Raw genomic sequence first — 18,917 nt, 5'->3', positions numbered from 1 at the left:
AAATTAAGTGTATTACAAAGTTTGTAACGAGAAAGAATAAAATAATTTTAATTAAGAAAGGACTTGTATCGCTGAAGTTTCTCGGAGAGAATTTCTAAGGGAAATTATCAAACAAGCAGATACGTAATATGCTATAGAATTACTTGAATTTACATTCCTGCCATGATGTGTTTTAAAATGAGTTAAACAGCATTTCACGGGTGATATAATATCAAATTAGTTAAACTAACATGCTAGTCATGGTTTATTATAGCAAGGGTTCAACTACCATTCTATAAAATATTGTTATAGAATACACAGAACTAGCATTTCAGGTTTAATGTATTATATAATATGCAGAACTAACATTTCAGGTTTAATGTTTTATACAATAGGTTGAACTAACATTCTAATGATTGTGTGTTATAGTAGCTGTATAACTAACTCTACAGATCTAATAAACTGCAGAGTAAGTTGAAGAAGTATTCTCAGTTAATATACCAATCCGTATACGACTTGTTAGTAATAAACTGGTGTAAAATTTAATAGTGATTTGGCATAGAATTTGTAGAATTACAAAGGTTACGTACGTATATTATAACGAATTTGAAGCCCGATACTGTCCATGTCGCCACGTTCGGTCATGTTCTATATGAAGGTCGTGTATCCCCACACAATAGCCCTAAAGCATAGTTTCTATTGCAAGGGATTCCTTCATAAGGCTGTCATGTCAGAATCACACCACCACTTTTTGCGTGATTTGCTTAAGCTATTTAGTGTATGAAGACAACTGTTTTCCATCGCCTCTTTCAATATTCCAATCAGATAGAAATTCATCGGCTTGACCAGTATTTATTCTTATGGAAAATATCAATACCATTTTCCTTTGAAGGGGGATGATATGGAAACAACTTATAAACACTTGATCTATATCGCTAATTGACTGTGGTGCGTACTGTTGCCTGAAACATGTGAATGGCTTTACCACTAACCTTAGTGTTCGTGTTGCCTGAAACATGTGAATGGCTTTACCACTAACCTTAGTGTTCGTGGATTTTCGCCTGTTACAAGACGTCACACTTTGCCCACCACTGATGGAGTAGGATTTCTTGTAAATCTCTTTCTGGGCGTTTCTGGTTCCCTATATTCTTTTGTTTTTCAAGACCATCAAGTATGTGGGATATCTTCGTCTTAGAAATTCTAAATCCTTGATATGAACACACTTTTATGATCTTAGTGTATGAATACTTTGTGTCGGAAAGGGCTGTTGCATACCCTTCTCTGTTTGAGCGTGACCCAGTGGTTAGCATGCCGAACTGTAGTTTACGCCCCGTTACCGCCCCCAAATAAAAACGAGCTTTGCATCTTAGGGTTGTTTTGTGGTGCGTTATAGGAGTGACGGTCAAACTACACTATTTGATCTAAGAAGAGCAGCCCAAAAGTTGTTAAATAGTCCCACGGTGACTTAATATTGGTTATAGTTGTCACATGACTTGATGACTTGCATATTCAAAGTCGTTTTAGTATAATATACTCTACCCTCTCTAGCATCCCTGATACAATATGTTCAAGACTAGTGTTCTAGAATGAGTTGAAATATCAATTCAAGCACGTTGTTTTAGAATAAGTTGATTTTACATCAAAAAGGTAATATATATGTAGTTAATTTAACGATTGTATTTACATGCATAGTTGTAACCCTACGTTTTTGTGTTGTAGAGTTTCTGATGCACATATAAGATATTATGTACCACAAAAAGAATTCATAATGTTTGTAAAAACAGTGGAATGTTTAAAAAATTGAATTTTTCCATGTTTGATCTAGAGATAATAATTTACGTAGACTTACCTATCTAAATATAGTTTTCGACATGTACGTGAACATACGTCGATAAGTTTGGTACACTTAGATAAATCCCCCAACGCTCACTTTGCGGTAAGCCTGAGGGCTTGTAACGGTAAAATTCGGGTTTTGGTATGAATACAGCACCGTTAGCTCACTGCGTAACTTTGCGCTTAACAGCAAACAAGAAAAACTCAGGTAAGTAAACTTGTGTCTTAACATATAAAAACACCTTTATCTACAAATAAAATCCCTACTTAGTCAATTATGGTACTTTACTTTGTTTGACTGTAGTTGTCTTATATTTGCATTAAAAAACTTCAAAATTAAAAGAAACACATTATCAGCCGAGTTTTTCCTTACAAAGAAAACCACCTTTTATGCTCCCAGTCAAACCGTTTCTTACCTTTCAAATAATGCAAGTATTTTGCCTAAAACTAAACCACTCTTAACCTGTACATCTAATATTAAACTCATAATCAAAATACACTTTTAAAGAATTTCCTGAATCTTAAAGACCAACTCTTGAATTTGAGTAACTCATTTACTGGAAAGTGAAAGATCAAAAACATACGTGTTATTTTAACAAACTCGTATTAATAGCATCAGAAGTCAGTGTTAAAAATACAACGTCTCTGTACGACCAGTGAAATATGTCGTTCACTTCCGTCTATTAAAGAAGAAAATACACGTTCTCTCTAATGATAGTTGCTTGTACTGTTCGTTAAAACAGTTCCATATTCTTATAAAAATGAAGTTAACTGCATACGTGTTGTTTACCACATTCCTTTTAATTTGTCCATTGCAGTTCAAAATCAGGTGTGTAATAAAAAACATTTCAGATCTATCTTTTGTCTCACACAATTCGCTGCCAAAGAAGTTCTTCGTTAAATACCAGAACTCATTAGTTGGGCTGGACAATGAGAGACAAAATATTTTATAAAACTCTATTTATATATGCATCATAACAATTTAAAGTTATGAACTATTGGAAACCAACAGGAATATATTTTTTTCAAAAATCAAATTAACTGCAGATGTTTTTCCGATTGTCCTCTTCATTTGTCCATTGCAGCTCAAAATCAGATGTGTTTAAAAAAGTTTGTTCGCGTTCTTCTATTGATTAAAAATTATAAACAGAAAAATAAAACTAAGATCTCGTAATTCTAATTTTAATAGTCCTGTCATTTCAGCGTATACTTTTCAATTTTTCTTTTCCTGTCTCTGAGAGACATGCTGTTTTTCTATTGTTTCTTTTTCGTTTTTCTTTCTTTCTTCATCTTTCAAACGCTTTTCAATCGATCGTTATTCCTTCATTTCTCGGCAGGTTGACTTGAAACTTGGTAGGGTTATAATCAATCTAATACGCCCCAACACCTTTTTCAATTTTTTTCCTTTAAGTTGTTTTAAGAATTTATATGGGTCAGAAGTTAAATATCTAAAAAAATGTATATTTTAGGCTCCTGGGCGGTCATACTTACACCAATAAAGATGAAAATTGGCACAAATATAAATTTTTATGAGCTGCACACATTGACTACAAAAAGTTAGATTTGCCCTTTTGAGTCTTTTTTTTGGGGGGGAGGGGGCAGAGGTCACAAAAAGCATAATTTTTGGGGATTTGGTAATTACTCAGCCATATTTTGACCAACTTTCATGGGATTTGGTATAAAGATATTTTTCTACAGATCCCACTCATTAACAAACATTGCCCATTTTTAGTAATTATGGTTCCCACAAAAAGCATAATTTTAGGGTTTTTTATTAATTAATTTATCGTAGTTCGGCCAAGTTACATGGGATTTGGTACAAAGATACTTTTATACAGATCTCGTACATCTATATATACAAAAATGTGGGATATGCCAATTTTTGGTCATTTTAAGAGGTGTTAAAAGGTTAATAAACCCATCATTTTAGGGGTTTTGGTCAATTACAAAGCCTTGTTTCAACCAATTTACATGGGTTTGGTACAAAGATACTCTTTTTACAGTTCCCAAATGTAGGTATAGACAATTGTGGAATTTTTGTCTTTTGCTCAATTTTACAGCGAGGAAAGTACAATTTGGGATTTCCATGAGCTATTTATATGTATGTCTACCAACTTACATGGTAGATGATACAAAGATAACTTCTCAATATATACAGTTTCCAATTTTTATGGTGTCAAAATTGACCATGTTGAGATTGTATAGCGGAGACGTGTTGCATTCGCCAGCGAATGTTGACCTTTTTAATTTATTACTTGTTACTTTTTTCTTTAATATTCTATTTTTTATTATCAATCACTTTTTATAGTAACCTTCCTAGCATAACATGTTCTACCTTTTTTCTTTTACGACTTTTCTAACTTAATGTGTGCTCTTTTTTGTCATTCACGACACACTTTGTACAGTTGAAGAGAGCAGAGAAATAACTAATACAAAAACAATATACAAAAGTAGTTTCTGGAATGAAATACAGAAAAAAGTTTTTCGAAGTAATATATTCCTTTGTCATATATGCGGTCATGAGTAGTCTAGCAGTTGGTGTGTCGAGTCGCAGGTCGAAGGGCTCAGGGTTCGAGACGTAATGTCTTTGACATATTCCATACTTTCAGTATAGGTGTGTTATAAAAATAGCAGTCATTTCCGTTATTCGTTTCAAAGAGCCGAACAAGGTCCTTTCGTTGTTTGCTTGTAGTTAAGCACAAAGCTACATAATGGCCGATCTGTGAACATCTCACCACGGGTATCGAAACCCAGTTTCTAGCGTTGTAAGTCCGTAAACATACCGCTGTGTCACTGTGGGGCAACAAAGTCCTTGTAGCGTCTTCTCTCTGGCTAGTAGCTCAAAATTAAGAACTAATAAACCTGAATCTTAGGAGTCTCTAAGCTGTTCGTTTAGTCCATGTGTGCTTAAGGTATCATTCAGATAGAAAATTTTAACTTCAGTATAAATAAATAATGTATATACATATGTGCGTATATTTTTTGTTTGAAGTAATAATATACTACATTTGTTTCTCTTTTAAGTTTGAAAAAGTTAGCTCACTAATTTTCTTCTACGGAAATAGGTACAGGTTTGATGAGTGTATTTAACATTATCTTAATTATCGTAATGCGAGCAAAAGAAGCTTTCAAAAACATGTAGTACTACAGAATAAAGATCAGCCACTTATCACGCTGATGAAGAAGCACAAATATAAAAATAAGGGAATTTGTTGTGTTTGCTCTGTTTTCTATTTCCACAGGCTATAACTGTGTAAGCAAAGTGAAATAAACGCCGCATGAGATTACATTTAGTTTGTGTATTTAATTTTTATGAAATAATTACGACATAATCATCATCTTCTGTTTATATTAACAACTATGTACTACTTTTAAACGCTTTAAACTTTCACTTCAAATTTATAACTTATATGAATATTATATAAACCGAAATCTCGTTACATTTTATTTCGGAATATTAGCGACCAACTGGATTTTAATTTAAAATATCACTGACTTTGAAAAAAAATATTTAAATTCAGACCATCAAACAAATGTTGTAGTGTGCCTATTTAATTTCACTTAGATAAAATGTTTCGGGTAATTTGAAAAGCCGTGTATGCACTATATTTTAATGTTGTACTACTTGGTCTTAATTTTTCAATAATAACAAAATTTTAATGACGTCAACCGTATGTTTCCAAAATAAGAAGTTGCTGTTATTGAAAACATGAAAATATATTCATCATATTACTCCGTTTACCTTCTGTCTTCTTCTTGAAAGTAACGACGATGTGCTTCAACCGCATGACTAAAATAATAGATGGAGTCGTCATTCCCTTACATTTCTCCATTCGTTGAAGAGCCGTAGAAAAACAAACATTATTACTGGATCTACGATCTTAAACTTAAAGTTGCGTCTCTGTTAGTGTGCTCAGTTGAAGCAGATTAGAATTTATGTTCGAAACTTGTGTGATATTCAATATTTACGGTGTACTCTTATTTCACCATTTTAAAGAACTCATTTACAAACAGGAATTATTGAAGGAAGTGCTCATAGGTCTGTAAATATGTAGTTAAGCTGAGAGTATTTTAAGATATTGGCTGGACTACCATAAGAAACGCGTACTGGTAAAAAATAATTCTAAAGTATAAATAGTTTACGCAAGTATCGTTGTTTGTCATGTTAATTTGTATACTATACTTTGTAATACCAGTTTTAAAAACCTGAGAGGTTGTAAATCCATGCGTCATAACTATTTATTATTTAGCCATCTGTAGATATAAAGAAATTGTAAGCATTGCGCTGAGGGAAAGAACAATATATAGCCAATGCTTCCTTTATATACTAAAGACTTGGTGGGTATCTGCTCATTTATATTATTTTTGTCGTTAACATCTTACTCTTTACTTTTATTATAAATGTGCGATACTTTGTAGCATCCTAAACTGTCTACTGATAAACGATGTAGAGAAATAAAACTAGATGAATCATAACCACCTGGTTAGCATGAACTGTTTAGTGAAAAATGTTGTACAGAAATACAAATACAGTGTAGATAGGTGGGTGTGCTTCTTAGACCTAAACCAACTGCCTAGTGGCGGCTGATGTCCAAAAAGAGAAATAGTTATAAAAATACTTACAATCATGTTAGGCCTTAAGTTAATTGTTTTTGTTTTTTTCAGGCCACACTCGTCATATCAGTATTCCTGACTGCATGGAGTTTGATATTACTACGAATGCTTGTCGAGGCTACTGTGTATCATATTCCATACCCTCTACAGAGGAGACTTTGAGAATAAACTCGAACCAGGCAGTGACTTCAATTGGACAGTGTTGTAACATTATGGAAACAGAAGATGTAAGATACATTTTTAGATTTTGTAACAATTTCTACAATATTTTATTAAGTTCTTTTGTTTCCACCATTTTTCTTTTGATAATTTTTTGGCAATAATCAAATCTATTTCCATAACAATTAAGAAATAAGATATTCTAATATGACAAAACTGTCATTCATGGGTGCGATATAAGAATGATGGTCAAATTCCACTATTTGATTACTGTAGCCCAAGAGAAATCGATGAATGCTGTTGATTAATTGACTTCCCTCCAGTATAAGCTCAAATTTAGGGACACGAGTGCATATACTCTTGTGTAACTTTGCTTGAATAAACAACAAAGTGAACTGTCAAGAATAAACAAAATATAAAAATTCAATAAAATGAAATAGGATATAAATCATATAGGTTTAGACTCTTTTATTTAAACAAAATAAATAATCAAAACAACTTATTCCAGTTCAGCGAGCAACGGCATTTTTGATTTTTCTAAGTCGTCGTCAGTGTACTCTTTAAACTAAATCATTTCTTCTGAATTGAAAGTCAACATTAACATACTATAAAATAAAAGATAGATCATGAAAGTATCAATGTGTACAAAATGCTTCATTGTCTAGTTACTCACAGTTATATGAAACTACATCCCTTCCCATTAAAAATTTGACTTTACTAAAGTAACACAGAATATGCCCAAAAAAAAGTGTTTTCATGAAGCACTTGAATTCAGCTTTCATTATTATAAAATTAACAATCAATCTCAAAAAGGAATACGGAATAAAATTAGTTAATAAATAAATTAATTAATAAAGTACCGAAAACAGTATCAATAAACTCGATCTGGATACTTAAAACAGTATCATAAAGATCGATAAAGCAGTACCGAAAACATTATCATTAAGTTCGACATAGTTGTACAGAAAACAGTAATATCAAGATCGACATAGTAGTACCGATAACAGAAAAATGAAGTTCGACTAAGTAGTATCGAAAATAGTATCATCAAGTTTGACCTAGTAGTACAGAAAACAGTAACATCAAGTTTGACCTAGTAGTACCGACAACAGTAACATCAAGATCGACCAAGTAGTACCAAAAACAGTAACGTCAAGTTCAACATAGTAGTACGGAAAACAGTAACATCAAGATCGACCTAATAGTATAAAAAAACAATAGCATCAAAATAGACATAGTATTACCGAAAACAGTATCTTCAAGTTTGACGTAGTAGTATTGAAAACAATATCATCAAGTTCGACATAGTAGGACCGAAAACAGTAACATCAAGTCCGACTAAGTAGTATCGAAAATAGTATCATCAAATTTTAACCTAGTATTACCAAAACAGTATCATCAAGTTTGACCTTGTAGTACCAAAACAGTAACATCAAGATATACCTAATACTATCGAAAACAGTAAGATCAATTTCGTCCTAGTAGTACTGAAAACAGTGTCATCAACGTCGAAGTACTAGAAAGGAAAACAGGAACATCAAGATCGACCTAGTAGTTCCGAAAGTAGTAACATCAAGTTCGACCTAGTAGTACGGAAAACAGTGTCATCAATTTCGACCTAGTAGTACCGAAAACAGTAACATCAAGATCGTCGTAATGGTACAGAAAATTTTATTATCAAATTTGACCTAGTAGTACAGAAAATAATGTCATCAAGTTTGACCTAGTAGTACCGAAACAGTATCATCAAGTTTGAACTAGTAGTACTGAAAACAGTAACATCAAGTTGAAACTAGTTGTACGGAAAACAGTAACATCAAGTTCGATCAAGTAGCATTGAAAACAGTGTCATCAAGTTTGACCTAATTGTACGTAAAACAGTACTATCAAGACCGACCTAGTATTACCAAAAACAGTAACGAATCAATTTGGATCCTAGTAGTACTGAAAACAGTAACATCAAGTTCGAACTGGATGTACGGAAAACAGTAACATCAAGTTCGACCTAAGAGTACAGAAAACAGTAACATGAAGATCGATTTAGTAATACCGAAAGCAGTAACATCAAGTTAAAAATAATAGTACCGAAAACAGTATCATCAAGTTAGACCTAGTACACCGAAAACAAGAAGATCAAGATCAACCTAGTAGTAGGGAAAACAATAACATTAAGATTGACGTAATAATACCGATAACACTAATATCAAGTTCGACCTAGTAGTACCGAAAACACTATCATCAAGTTCGACTTAGTAGTACTTAAAACTGTTTCATTAACTTCGATATAGTAAAACCGAAAATAGTATTATCAAGTTTGACCTACTAGTACAGAAAACAGTAATATTAAGATCAACATAGTTGTACCAAAAACAGTATCATCAAGTTTGACGTAAAAATATTGAAAACATTATTATCAAGTTAGACATAGTTGTACCGAAAACAGCAAGATCAAGTCGGACTTAGTAGTATCGAAAATAGTATCATCAAGTTTGACCTAGTAGTACGGAAGAGTATCAAGATTGACATAGTAGTACCAAAAACAGTATCATCAAGTTTGACGTAGTAGTATTGAAAACATTATCATGAAGCTCGACATAATAGTACCGAAAACAGTAACATCAATTTCGACCTACTAGTCACGAAAACATTAACATCAAATTCGATCAAGTAGTAGTGAAAACAGTGTCATCAGTGTTGACCTAGTAGTAGTGAAAACAGTGTCATCAATGTTGACCTAGTAGTACCGAAAACAGTATCATCACGTTTGACCTAATAGTACGGAAAACAGTAACATCAAGTTCGAGCAAGTAGTATTGAAAACAGTGTCATCAATATCGACCTAGTATTACCGAAAACAATATCATCAAGTTTGACCTAATAGTAAGGAAAACAGTAACATCAAGATCGACCTAAATAGTACAGAAAACAGCAAAATCAAGTTCGATGAAGTAGTAATGAAAATAGTGTCATCAATTTCGATCTAGTAGTACCGAAAACATTATCATCAGGTTTGACCTATTAGTACAGAAAACAGTAAGATCAAGACCAACCTAATAGTACCGATAACAGTAGTATCAAGTTCGACTTAGTAGTCACGAAAACAGTAACATCAAGATCGACCTAGTAGTACCGAAAACAGTAACATCAAGTTCGACCTAAATAGTACCGAAAACAGTAATATCAATTTCGATGAAGTAGTATTGTAAACAGTGTCATCAATATCGACCTAGTAGTACCGAAAACAGTATCATCAAGTTTGACCTAATTGTACGGAAAACAGTAACGTCAAGTTCGATCAAGTAGTTATGAAAGCAGTGTCATCAATTTTGACCTAGTAGTACCGAAAACAGTATCATTACATTTGACCTAATAGTACGGAAAACAGTAATATCAAGTTCGATCAAGTAGTATTGAAAACAGTGTCATCAATATCGACCTAGTAGTACCGAAAACAGTATCATCAAGTTTGACCTATTAGTATAGAAAACAGTAAGATCAAGACCAACCTAGTAGTACAGAAAACAGTAACATCAAGTTCGATCAAGTAGTATTGAAAACAGTGTCATCAATTTCGACCTAGTAGTACCGAAAACAGTAACATCAAATTCCACCTAATAATACCGAAAACAGTAACATCAAGACCGACCTAGTAGTATCAAAAACAGTAGTATCAAGACCGACATAGTATTACCGAAAACAATAGAATCAATTTGAACCTAGTAGTACGGAAAACAATATCATCAAGTTCGACATAGTAGTACCGAAAACAGCAACATCAAGTCCGACTAAGTAGTATCGAAAATAGTATCATCAAGTTTAACCTAGTAGTACAGAAAAGAGTAATATCAAGAATGACATAGTAGTACCAAAAACAGTATCATCAAATTTGACCTAGTAGTACAGAAAATAGTATCATCAAGTTTGACCTAGTAGTACAGAAAAGAGTAATATCAAGATTAACATATTAGTACCAAAAACAGTATCATCAAGTTCAACTATGTAGTAAAGAAAACAGTCATCAAGTTCGACCTAGTAGTACGGAAAACAGTAACATCAAGACCGACCCAGTAGTACCGAAGACAGTAACATCAAGTTCGACCTAGTAGTCACGAAAACAGTAACATCAAGTTCGATCAAGTAGTAAAGAAAACAGTCACCAAGATCGACATAATAGTACCGAAAACAGTAACATCAAGTTCAATCAAGTAGCATTGAAAACAGTGTCATCAAGTTTGACCTAGTAGTACCGAAAACAGTAACTTCAAGTTCAACCTAGTAGTACCGAAAACAGTAACATCAATATCAACCTGGTAGTACCGAAACCAGTAATATGAAGATCGACCTAGTAGTTCGGAAAACAGTAACGTCAAGATCGACCTAGAAGTACCGAAACCAGTAACATCAAACTCTATCTACTAGTACCGACAACAGTGTCATCAAGTTCGAACTAATAGTTCCGAAAACAGTTTCATCAAGTTCGACCTAGTAGTACTGAAAACAGAAACATCAAGCTCGACTTTGTAGTATGGAAAACGGTAACATCAAGATCGACCTAGTAGTAACGAAAACAGTAACATCAAGTTCGACCTAGTAGTACTGAAAACAGTAACATCAAGTTCGAATTAAAGTCCGACAACAGTTACTTCACGTTCGAACTAGTAGTATTGACAACAATGACATCAAGTTCGACTTAGTAGTACCAAAAACAATAACATTAAAATCTACCTAGTAGTACCGAAAACAGTATCATCAAGTTTGACCTATTAGTATAGAAAACAGTAAGATCAAGACCAACCTAGTAGTACAGAAAACAGTAACATCAAGTTCTATCTAGTAGTATCGACAACAGTGTTATCACGTTTGACCTAGTAGTACCGAAAACACTATCATCAAGTTTGAACTGGTAGTACCTAAAACAATAAGATCAAGATCGACCTATTAGACAGAAACAGTAACATCAAGTTCGACCTAGTAGTGCTGAAAACATTAACATCAAGTTCAACCTGGTAATACTGAAAAGAGTAACATCAAGTTCGACCTTGTAGTACCGAAAACAGTATCATCAAGGTCGACCTAGTAGTACGGAAAACAGTAATATCAAGATCAACCTTGTTGTACCGAAAGCAGCAACATCAAGTTCGACCTAGTAGTACTGAAAATAGAGTTATCAATTTCGACCTAATAGTACCGAAAATAGTAACATCCACTGCTGGCTCTGAGATGTAGCTGAAAGATTGTGAACCTTAACCAAATTCAAATAATTTTTTTACCCCCTCCCCCGTTAACTGTACCGGGAAAAATTGAGATTCATTACAGTGTTTTTTTTGTTGTTTTTTTTTGGGGGGGGGGTCAGAGCAACCTTTTTTATTATTATAGATTCCAGTTTGTTCTGGTTGACTTTGGACTTTTTATAGCTCGTTTATATCCTAAGCGTCCTGCTGTCCGCTTATATTGAAGTTTCTTTTTTTGAAATGTTGTATCATTTGGGCCTAGGTTGTTCAACAATTCAGCTATATGAACATTTCACTTTTGAAACAGCGTTACGCACCTCTCCAATCACTGATTAAGTTTAAAGGGATTTTATAAATTCAGTCAACATAATTTACTTTACATGTGAGCTAGATGCCTGTCTATCATATTGTCATAGTTCTAGTTCCATCCTACAGTTAATAGAGGAACTGTAGCTAATCAGCTAATCTACATGTCTAGAGAAGTTTCACCAAGTATAAATATAACTTGTTGTTTTAAGTGGATTGAGGTATTAATGAGATCATGAACAGTGAATAAGACACTGTAGAAGAATGAAATCTGCGATAAAAAATAACAGAAAAAAGAGTGCTTTACCGTTATTTGAATTGCACATGATTTTCAATATGGATCTGCAAACTTTGTCCAACACCTCAATTATTCATTGCAATATAAACTATAGAATGCACTTTTGATCAATTTGCTACGAAAAATGGGCTAAAGTTAGTTCAGTGATAAAGACATACTATGGAACACTTCATGGTGACATACAAGGTTCCATGTAATAAAATATATCCCAAGTTATTGGGAATCAGCAGTGTACAAGTCCGACCTAAATTAGATAAAACCAATGTTATAAATAGAGTACCTGAGCGTTGTGTTTGATATCTGATTAAAGTAGAACAGTATTGAATTTTAATTAATCTTTGTGCTCCTTCACTACTTGTGTTATTTGTACTTTTTGCTATTTATGGTCCCATTTATACTTCAAATCACATTAGACTATTCTATATGAAGTCGCACAAAATTCCAGTTTGCCCCCAAATGTTCTCCTTTCTGGTTAGTTACAAAAGTATCCCAAATTCTTTCGAAACTTTATTCACAGTACTACTTAGAATACTTTTGTAAAACCGTTGTGAACAGTGCTACTAAGTTGGACTGGTTACTTCTATATGTCATCAGATTAATAATTTAATATAACTCTATAAGTGAGCTTATCTAACTTCTATTACAAATTTGGTCAGATTTTTTTAAAGTGGACTCTAATACAGCTCCCTCTGTTGATGGTTAACTCTGTCTTGGAATTTTCGAGAACGGCCTACCAAAAAAGACAGATCTTTTGGACTAAAACATAAATAGTTCAGTAGTGTACATTTTTCAGAGTTTTAGCGTATCACAATGATATCACAATTACAACTTAACGAAATGATATGATACAAACAAGAGTAATTTGTACATGGATTTGACTTAGTAAATTTCCGGCCTTAGCTTGTCTATGAGTTTCTTTTTATACGGATGCTTTTTCCATCGCTGGCCCTTCGCCCCCTAGTGGCACAGCGGTATGTCTGCGGACTTACAACGCTAGAATCCGGGTTTCGATACCCGTGGTCGGCAGAGCAAACAAAATTTGGTTAAGATCGTATTTCATCGTGCTTGCAATATTGGTTCATAACACTAATGGTACCTTCTAATGTGAAGTAATGTGAAGAAGAGTAGATTAAGTGTAGTTGAACCTGCTCTAGATGAGTGAGACGTAGTTGTTCATTCAAATTATCTTAAGATCCTATCAAGGACCATGATGAACAGAGTCCCTGTATAAAAGAGAGCTTGTTTATACATGAAGCCAAAAATTAACCAAGTAAATTCCACTAAAAATTACTCATAGTTCTACTGATATCAGTTTTATCATATATATTATGCACTATCCTACCAAAAGTCATGGGACACACCTCTGATTGCAGGAAATGTGTGTGACGACGAAATATGCAAATAGTTTGGTCTATAAATGTGATCAATGGTTCGCTTGGAAGTCATTTCGAAATTGTATGCTGAACGATGAATACAAGAAAGAGCAAAAGAGTTTCAGAGGGGAAGGATAGTTGGATTTCATTTCGGAAAAATGTCTGTATGTGCTATTGCACAACAATTAAACATTTCCAAGTCGACTATTGGCAATGTGCTGAAGAAATAGAAATCCACAGGTGACAATGAGGCCAATAAACGACCAGGTAGGCGTAAAATACTGACTGACAGGAACCGACGCGACTTGAGAAGGCTGGTTACCTCATCTCGCCGTCAGACTACAGAATCTGTGTTTGGAGATGAGAGCAGCCACAGGCAATTCTATAAGTGTTTCCACGACACGTCGAGAGCTGCATGCCATGAATTTTCACAGAAGAGCTGCAGCCCACAAGCCGTTCATAATAAAAACAAATGTACAACGTAGATTGGCATTGGGCAAGGCACACCGAATCTGGACCGTGGATCAATAGAAATCGATCCTGTGGAACGACGAGTCCCACTACACGCTATTCCAGTCTGATGGACGTGGGTATGGAGGATGCCTGGATAACTCTTATTACCTGAGTGTGTTGTCCCAACAGCGAAGTTTGGAGGTGGTGGTATCATGATCTGGGGTGCTTCTCGTGGTATGGACTAGGTCCACTGGCCGCAATGCATGAATCCATGAAAACTGAGTTCTACATTGATGTTCTGAACAATTATGTATGTCCTACATTGAGGCAATTTTATGGTACCGACCCTTCCACCATGATAACACTCCATGTCACAAAGCAAAGACTGTGAACACGTGGTTTGAAGAGAATAACATTGGAACATTGCAGTGGCCAGTACAGAGCCCCGACCTCAAACCGATAGAATATCTTTGGGATGGACTGGAACGAAGTATTAGGGTAAAGCCAAGACAGTCCTCTTCAGTAGTAGAACTTACTAATGCTTTAAGTAGAGCACAATACCACCAGCTTTCTACCATAAATTAGTATACAGTCTTCCACGACCCTTTAAAGCAGTCATTAAGGCCAAAGGCAGGCCAACACTTTTATAATTTCTTGGAATAAAGACATGTTTTATTCATAACTACCAATGACTTTTGGTAGAATAATGTACTCTCCAATAAGTGTTGAAAGAATCCTTGTAATATTCGAACCCACATCCTCTTTAATTAAAGACAGATAATATGATTTAGTGGAACAATAATTTTCCCCGAAATTATTTTGATTTTCCTATCCGTCCAAAATATCTTTACCGAATCTAAAATCAATGTATGTTTTTCGAATTATCTACATCATTTGATACTGACCACATAGAGAAACATAGAGTCTACGTCTGAACACATATAGAAACATGAAGTCTATGTCTGAACACATATAGAAACATAGAGTCTATGTCTGAACACATATTTTTCTAATCAACTAAAATCATTTTCTTTTCTTGTAAGAAAAAAAAACAGGACACTGAGTCTCAACTTAGAGTTAAGTGTACTTATCAGTAAAAAATCGTAAATGCTTTAAGAATTTCATTAACTTGAAGTAGAAATGATTTGACAGATGGGTGAACTCAGTAAACTGCGTAATATTAGCTGTGATTATATAAGATTAAAGAAAGTTTCTTTGGAAGTCTAATATTTCAGATGTAATGGAGTTGTATATATTAATTTAAGGTTAGGGATCGTACAGCCTTCTTCTTCACGAACGCTCGGTTGGAGTTCTTGGTGTGCTGTTAATGTATCCGGATTAAAAGTAGTTACTTATTCATCTCTTCTTGTGGACAGTGACCTTCCTACCATCAAACCACTTCCGCCAAAAATGGCACCTGCCAGAGGTTTTAGACAGCAAGAGGAAGTATTGTAGCATACACTCTTATAACTTGGATACGTAATACATCATAGCGTGATATATTATTATATACCTAATGTTCTAAGGGAAACTTCGCGCTTGTTCCAGTTTTGGCTGCTGCTATATGTGGAACTACAATAACACTCAATCATTATATGCAGGAAAAAAGTCAGCCAATCAGAACACACTTGATAATCTAGCTTTAAAAATTACATATTTTATTTATCCATTTAATTATATCTTTATCTCTTGCACAAACTCTAAAGCACTTTACGATGGTTCTTATCGATTTATATTGCATTAAACAAAACAGCAGTGCGTGTTCACGAGATATCAGTCTAAGTAAGACTCAATCTTTGACTGACTCAGAATATATAAATACATTCGGACTTTTTAAATTTTTTATTGGAAAAAATAATTTATTACTAATGATGTATGCCTTACCTTTAAAGTAATGTAAACGCGTTATACTTATCTAAAAAATAAATGTTATTGTTGTAGACTTTCTACCATTTTAGAGAAAAAGTAATACCTTTTAACTTATATTGCTTAAGTATAATGAGAAGAACGTAACGTTCACTAAGCCCATATGTAACGTTTTATTACTACAATTATTTAGGAAGCTGTGCTTATGTTAATGGTGTCCAGGTGGTTACTTATATCCAGTATCATGAGTATACTGTAGATATATGTTTATGTACCTCTTTACACATGTAAAGTTAGTGACTCGTTCTGAGTCAATTTCAGTTCCAGCCAACATTTAATTAAAAGGGAATTAATCACTCATATCCCTGAGCGATTAGGGTATGATATCCTTAACATAAGCCATTAACCATTTTTTGACAAAAGCCTCTGTGTGTGTGTGTGTTCTTATATAACTGGCTAACCGTTGGACCGATTGTCATCAAACCTGGCATGTATCATTAGGGCCTCCAGGGTAATGACATAAGTGGTCAGTGTACAGATAAATCACCTCCATGTCACCCCAAGGACTCTTATGTCTTCCACGTGCGTTGAATTGGTATGTCAGCTAGTACAGTTTACTAAAGTAAGTGTGTTGAGAAAGTTAAAGATCAATGAAAATCAAATGTAAGGCATATATAAACATAAAGTTTACGGTATAAAAATACCTATTTCGATACCATTTATTGAAAGTTACTCTTCTGTTAAAAATTGTTGCAACTGATACTATTTTTTAAATGATATTCATTGGATAAATTTGAAAACTCGAATGCTATTCCATTATTATTATTGTTGTTGTTTTTTTTCGCGCTCGATTTTTATGAAAGCAGCCTGAGATGAAAAAGAATTGCAAAACTTCCTGCAGTATTTCATAAGCCTTACTAATAAATGCACAAAATGTTCATTAATGAAGTATAAGAAATTTCAAAAGACATCACTGTCGAAGGTAGAACTGTGATAATTCTACTTTTTTGTATGCGTTGTAAGTATAATATATGAATGATGCACGTGTCTTAGATAAGTTTCTAATTGCTTCTGCCTGTATAGAATCATGCTAAAAATATGTGTATATGTTAGAATATTTTATTTCCTACTAAGTGGCAAGTTTTTCATATTTTCTTACATACAATTCTAATATGGCACTATAAGAGTATTCCTCTATGTGTTGCTAAATGTTTGTTAGTAAAAGTTTTCACAAAGATACTCGAAGGCTATCTGCGCTAGTTGTACCTAATTTAAAAGTGACTAAAAGGCAGCTAATCAACGCCACTCACCGCCATCTCTTGGACTACTCTAATCGAATAGTGGGATTGACCATCATATACCGTTTCCACGGCTGACGGAGCAATTGAGTTACTAAGATCCACTTTTCTTTTATTAACTTTCTATCAATTTATTTTAAGCTTATGAACTAATCTTTAATCAAATATTTTGATTATTGTGAGAAAGTAACTTAGTTTACTCAACAGTTCTTTGTTTTTTATTTACATTTGTAATTTTTATTGATTTAGAATTCTCGTGTAAGCCTACACAAAGTCTATCTGTGCATAGCCGTTCATAATTGGAAACTGATAGACTAAAAGGAAGGCAGCTAGTCAACAGCACACACTACAAACTCTGGGGCTACGTTCGTCTGACCGAAAAGTGGAATTTTATCCTCTCTCTTGTAGCGCATCCACAGCTCCAAAGTGCAGAGCGCATTTCTGCAGAAAGGAGCTGCGAACCATGAACCCTTGGATTCACAGTTTGGACACTCTAACTACTAGGTCATGCCCAATCATACAGTTTCTTTCTTACTAAGCACACATCTGTACAATGAGCTATCTGCGCTGTGCCCATCGCAGGAATGAAACCCCGCATTTTAGTGTTATAAGCCATTATCATCAAAGTTACCAGTAGGTACTGTTTTAAACAATATGAGTTCTACTTACGATATTTCATGATAAAGTCTGGTGGAATAGTTTATTTGTCAAAATTCTAAATTACAAGCCATAAGAATTATTATTTGAAAGGGCAGTATTACATCCTTCATTCTAAAAACATAAACATATTCTATGTATCCTATGTATTCTATAAATAGATTCATGCGATAATACATGTATTTAAAATATTGTTCTTTGTCAAACGTTCATGAATTAAAGTGTGATTTGAAAATTATTATTACGCGCATCATATTTTCATAAAGGATAAGTTCCAGTTAAGCTCGTTGGAGTTTAAGGTATTTACGGTGTTCATATAACAAAACTTCACAAAAGCAGGAATATACTTACTTTTAAAGATAAAAACCTATTGTGTGACAATGGAACTTCTATGAGCTACTTGAAAGGAGCATAGAATCATTTTTCAATGTACTTATTCGAACACTATTCAAATATTAATATTAAAAATAAAATCCGCAAAATAGCGGGTTTACGTCTCGCTCAATAAAATTGTTTGCTGCTATCTACGTAGCATCCCTCAGAGACTGGTTCTAAACTTCATGTTTTTAGTGTTTGCGTTTTGAAGGTTTTCTTCTCGGATTTTTTTTTTTTTCTCAGTACACACATCTTTGTATGCTTGTCTCTGTTCTTATTGTATTAGAATATTTTGTTCCTGTTGGCTCAGTTCTAGCCACAGCCATCCTGATAAAACAGCAGTACAATGTTTCAAAGCAAACTGCAAAGCTTTAGCTAAGATTCTGTAGTACTTGCTCGAAGCCTAGCAATATTTTAGCGATCCCGAAGTGAATTAATGTGTTTTTTGTTTTTGTTTTTGAATTTTCGCGCAAAG

At 33.9% G+C, this 18,917-nt stretch overlaps 1 protein-coding gene across 1 annotated transcript in view; it reads left to right on the top strand.

Moving 5' to 3' along the window:
* Positions 1 to 18,917, top strand: part of LOC106462792 (thyrostimulin alpha-2 subunit-like) — a 29,927-nt gene that overhangs the window by 4,897 nt on the left and 6,113 nt on the right. Inside the window, exon 3 of the mRNA XM_013922754.2 lies at positions 6,478 to 6,653. Within this exon, the coding sequence (XP_013778208.1) occupies positions 6,478 to 6,653 (176 nt within the window). The remainder of the gene's footprint in view (positions 1 to 6,477; positions 6,654 to 18,917) is intronic.

This window comes from Limulus polyphemus, unplaced genomic scaffold (assembly GCF_000517525.1).
Source record: "Limulus polyphemus unplaced genomic scaffold, Limulus_polyphemus-2.1.2 Scaffold1253, whole genome shotgun sequence".
In the NCBI taxonomy this organism is placed as follows: domain Eukaryota; kingdom Metazoa; phylum Arthropoda; class Merostomata; order Xiphosura; family Limulidae; genus Limulus; species Limulus polyphemus.
The sequence above is the reverse complement of the archived record's forward strand: the minus strand, read 5'-3'. Positions and strand labels throughout refer to the sequence as shown.